This window comes from Protobothrops mucrosquamatus, unplaced genomic scaffold (genome assembly GCF_001527695.2).
Source record: "Protobothrops mucrosquamatus isolate PMUCROS unplaced genomic scaffold, P.Mucros_1.0 scaffold5232, whole genome shotgun sequence".
Classification (NCBI taxonomy): Eukaryota; Metazoa; Chordata; class Lepidosauria; order Squamata; family Viperidae; genus Protobothrops; species Protobothrops mucrosquamatus.
This window is the reverse complement of record NW_015391100.1, coordinates 4,741-8,727: the sequence shown is the minus strand read 5'-3', so window position 1 is coordinate 8,727 and position 3,987 is coordinate 4,741. Positions and strand designations below refer to the sequence as shown.

The 3,987-nt window shown below is 52.5% G+C and overlaps 1 protein-coding gene across 1 annotated transcript in view; it reads left to right on the top strand.

Annotated features, from left to right (window-relative positions):
- The window catches only part of LOC107299651 (delphilin-like), a gene marked incomplete at both ends in the record, with an annotated part of 22,124 nt that overhangs the window by 13,774 nt on the left and 4,363 nt on the right, over positions 1–3,987 (top strand). The window contains 3 exons of the mRNA XM_015829008.1: positions 585–682; positions 787–895; positions 1,890–2,204. Coding sequence (XP_015684494.1) covers positions 585–682; positions 787–895; positions 1,890–2,204 — 522 coding nt within the window. The remainder of the gene's footprint in view (positions 1–584; positions 683–786; positions 896–1,889; positions 2,205–3,987) is intronic.

Genomic DNA, 3,987 nt, shown 5'->3' with positions numbered 1-3,987 from the left:
CAGAGACGGAGCAGGCCGACCACCAGCTGGCCCAGCTCAAGGGAGGTAAGGCACCCACCGGAAAAGGGTAAAAAAATGGCAGACAAAAAAAATGGCGGACAGCCTTGCTTGGCGACCCCCGTGAAATGGTCGATCGACCCCAAATGGGGTCCCGACCCACAGGTTGAGAACCACTGCCCTATACCATTTCAGACAAATGGCCGTCCAGTGTCTTCTTAAAAACTTCCAATGTTGGAGCATTCACTGCTTCTGGAGGCAGGTTGTTCCACTGGTTAATTGTTCTAACTGTCAGGAAGTTTCTCCTTAGTTCTAGGTTGCTTCTCTCTTTGGTTAGTTTCCATCCGTTGCTTCTTGTCCTGCCTTCAGGCGCCTTGGAGAATAGCTTGACTCCCTCTTCTTTGTGGCAGCCCCTGAGATACTGGAAGACTGCTATCATGTCCCCCCTGGTCCTTCTCTTCGTTAAACTAGACAGATAAATTCAGATGAAGTAGTCCTGGCGAACCATCCGTCTTGAAGGCCTTCCGGATGGGGCTCAGGGGACCTGGTGCCCCTCTCCCTGCAAGGATCCCCCATCTTTTCTCCAGGTTGCAGTGAAGCCGCTGAGGTGCCCAGCCGTCTGGCTCCTGGAGAGCGCCAAGCAGGAGATGGAACGTCTCTTCCAGAGACCCCCAACCCCCAAATGGTGAGAGCCAGGCTCTTGAGGGCCCGGGCTAAGAAGGGGGTGGGGGGGAGAAGGGTCAGCAGCGATCTGGGCCCAACCTCTGGCTCTCTTCCTTCTGCTCGCAGATGTCGGCAGTCTATGCCGAACTGGAAAGCCGCCTGACTGGTGGCTTCGGAGGAAAGCTGGGCCGCCTGCCCGTGTGCCGGACATCCTCCCTGGCTTCAGAGCCTGCAGGTAACTCCTCCGGTCTTCTGGGGTACAGGAGACAACTTTTGGGGATTTATGTGGGATGGACTTGGATTTGGAATCTGTTCGGGGAAAACCGGAGCTTTTCTCCCTGGTTGGTTGAGATCCCAGATCAGAACGGAGGGAACCTGCAAGCGAGTTGACTTTCTGATGCTGTAAGGTCCAAATAAATACTGATTTGTAGAATCTCTCTCTTTAAAATTTAGTTAAATGCAAACAGGTTCATCATAAATGTGGTGAGGTTCGCCCAGTAGACAGTATGAACCATCCTTTTTCCCCCCAAAAGGTAACAGTGAAAGTCAGTACGAAATCCCCTTCCCCAGCTGAACATCAAATAGTATTTGAAAAAAAAAAATTATTGGTCATTTGGAAATCATTTCAAAAGGTTTTTCTCTTCCTCCCATCTCCCCAAAAATGCATCGGGCACCTCACACTATCTGCTGGACTAGATTCTCCAAATTGCCTAATATCAGTTCAGGGGCAGCTAATATTCTGATATTTCTTCTTTTCCTCTGTTAAGTGAAGGGTGAATATGCCTCATTCTCAGCCCTTGGTCTTTTGTTTCAAGGAAATGAAATTCACTTTTGTTTTTAGAAATAAGAATAGAATAGAATAAAATAGAATAGAATAGAATAGAATAGAATAGAATAGAATAGAAGGGACCTTGGAGGTCTTCTAGTCCAGCCCGCTGCTCAAGCAGGAGGACCTATCCCATTTCAGACAAGTGACTGTCTAGCCTCTTCTTAAAAACCTCCAGTGATGGGGCACCCACGATTTCTGGAGGCAAGTCGTTCCGCTGATTAATTGTTCTAACTGTCGGGCATTGTAGAATAGAATGGAACAGGGACAGAACAGAATAGAATAGAAAACAGAGTTGGAAGGGACCTTGTAGGTCATCTAGTCCAACCCCCCCGCCCTCTAGTCCAACCTCCCGCCCGTTGTGCTGCAAAGGGTTGTGTGCCTATTTCTCTATTTTCTGCAGGTCCCCGAAAATCAGGACTGACTATTTCCTGGCAGAATGATCCCACCCTGCAGCCTTGCTATTACCACTCGCCTGGTGGCCTCCCTTCCCCCTGCAGCACAGACTCGAACCCTTACGTCAGCCTGGACAGCAGCCCGGCCTTGTCGCCCAAGCTGAGCCCCCTGTCTCGCCGGAGGAAGCTCTTCACCTTCTCGCGGCCGCCACGCAGCCGGGACACGGACCGCTTCCTGGATGCGCTGAGCGAGCAGCTGGGCCACCGCATCACCCTGGTGGACGACTTCCTGGCGTCTGAGAACGATTACGAGGAGGTGGGAGGCTTTTCTCCAGCCGAAGGGGCCAGCGTGGAAGGGTCCGCAGGGAGGGGGCTTCTCCCTTGGAGGGCCCTGCCTGAATCCTTCCTTTCTCTGGGATGAAAAACCACCCAAGGCCGAATTCCCAAGAAGGGGTTTTCCCCACTTGTGTCTTATGTCTAAATAAGTACAGATAGGCCTCGACTTACAACCGCCCGTTTAGTGCAGGGGTGTCAAACTCAATTTCATTGAGGGCTCAAACTCAATTTCATTGCGGTTGCCCTCGGGGAGGCTGGAGGTGTGTGGCCAGGGTGAGTGCGGCCGACTGGGTGGGTGTGGATGGAGTAGGTGTGGCCTATTGGGTGGGCATGGCCAGCTCTACATTGTTCGCGTCAAGGGTGCCTGTGGGGGCCTGGGCAGGAGTGGGACAGATCTGAGGGTCTCTGGCAGAAGGGGGTGGGACCGGGGCAAGCGCCAAGGCATGGTGCATTTCTTCATTCCTCACAAAGGGTGACACCTCCCCAGCAGGCACCCAGGGGGCAGGGCCAACGCGGCAGGGGCTGGGTCCTCGCTGTTTCCAGATGGCCTTGTGGAACTAAGACTGAATGGTTTCAGCATAGATGGCCACCACAAAATTGTTCATTGGCTCCCGGCCGGCCTGGGCCACGGCCAAGGCAACGGGGGCCGTTCCCTCACTGTTTCCAGGATGGCTTCGCGGGCTGCATGAAACCACTTCGCGGGCCGCATGTGTTTGACATGTCTGTTTTAGTGACTGTTCGAAGTTACTACGGCATTGAAAAAAGCGACTGACAGTTTTTCATGCTTACGAGCACTGCGGCATTCCCGTGGTTATGTGATCAAAATTCAGCCCCTTGGCAACTGACTCATAGTTATGACGCTTCTAGTGTCCCAAGGTCATGTGATTATCTTTTGTGACCTAACAAGCAGAGTCAATGGGGAAGCCAGATTCACTTAACAGTGGGGTTACTAACATAACTACGGTAGTGATTCACTTAACAACTGTGGCAAGAATGGTCATAAAATGGGGCAAAATTCACTTAATAATGATCTCGCTTAGCAACAAAAACTCAATTGTGGTCATAAGTCGAGGACTACCTGTAATATTACTAAAAAGTAACTGGAACGAGCTACTGGATAGCCTAGACCAGGGGTAGGCAACCTTGGCTCTTTTATGACTCGTGGACTTCAGCTCCCAGAATTCCTCAGCCAGCCACGCTGAGGGGAAAGGGAGAGGTTTCAAGCTGAGCCATGGTGGCTCAGGAATTCTGGGAGTTGAAGTCCATGAGTCATAAAAGAGCCAAGGTTGCCTACCCCTGGTCTAAACCCAACATTGGGTCCTTCAGTGGCATCCTCGGACAGGGGTAGGCAACGTTGGCTCTTTTATGACTTGTGGACTTCAACTCCCAGAATTCCTGAGCCAGCCACGCTGAGGGGAAAGAGAGAGGTTTCCAAGCTGAGCCAAGCTGGCTCAGGAATTCTGGGAGTTGAAGTCCACGAGTCATAAAAGAGCCAAGGTTGCCTACCCCTGGCCTAGAATCCTAGGGTTGGAAGGGACCTTGGAGGTCTTCCAGTCCAGCCCGCTGCCTACTATCTCCGAGACCGCCTTCTGCCACAGATTCCCTCTCACAGACCGGTACGCTCCCACAGAGCGGGCCTCCTCAGGGTGCCGTCGGCCAAGCAGTGTCGGCTGGCGACCCCCAGGGGGAGGGCCTTCTCTGTGGGTGCCCCCACCCTCTGGAACGAACTACCCCCCGAGATCCGGACGATTCCGGACCTCCTATCTTTTC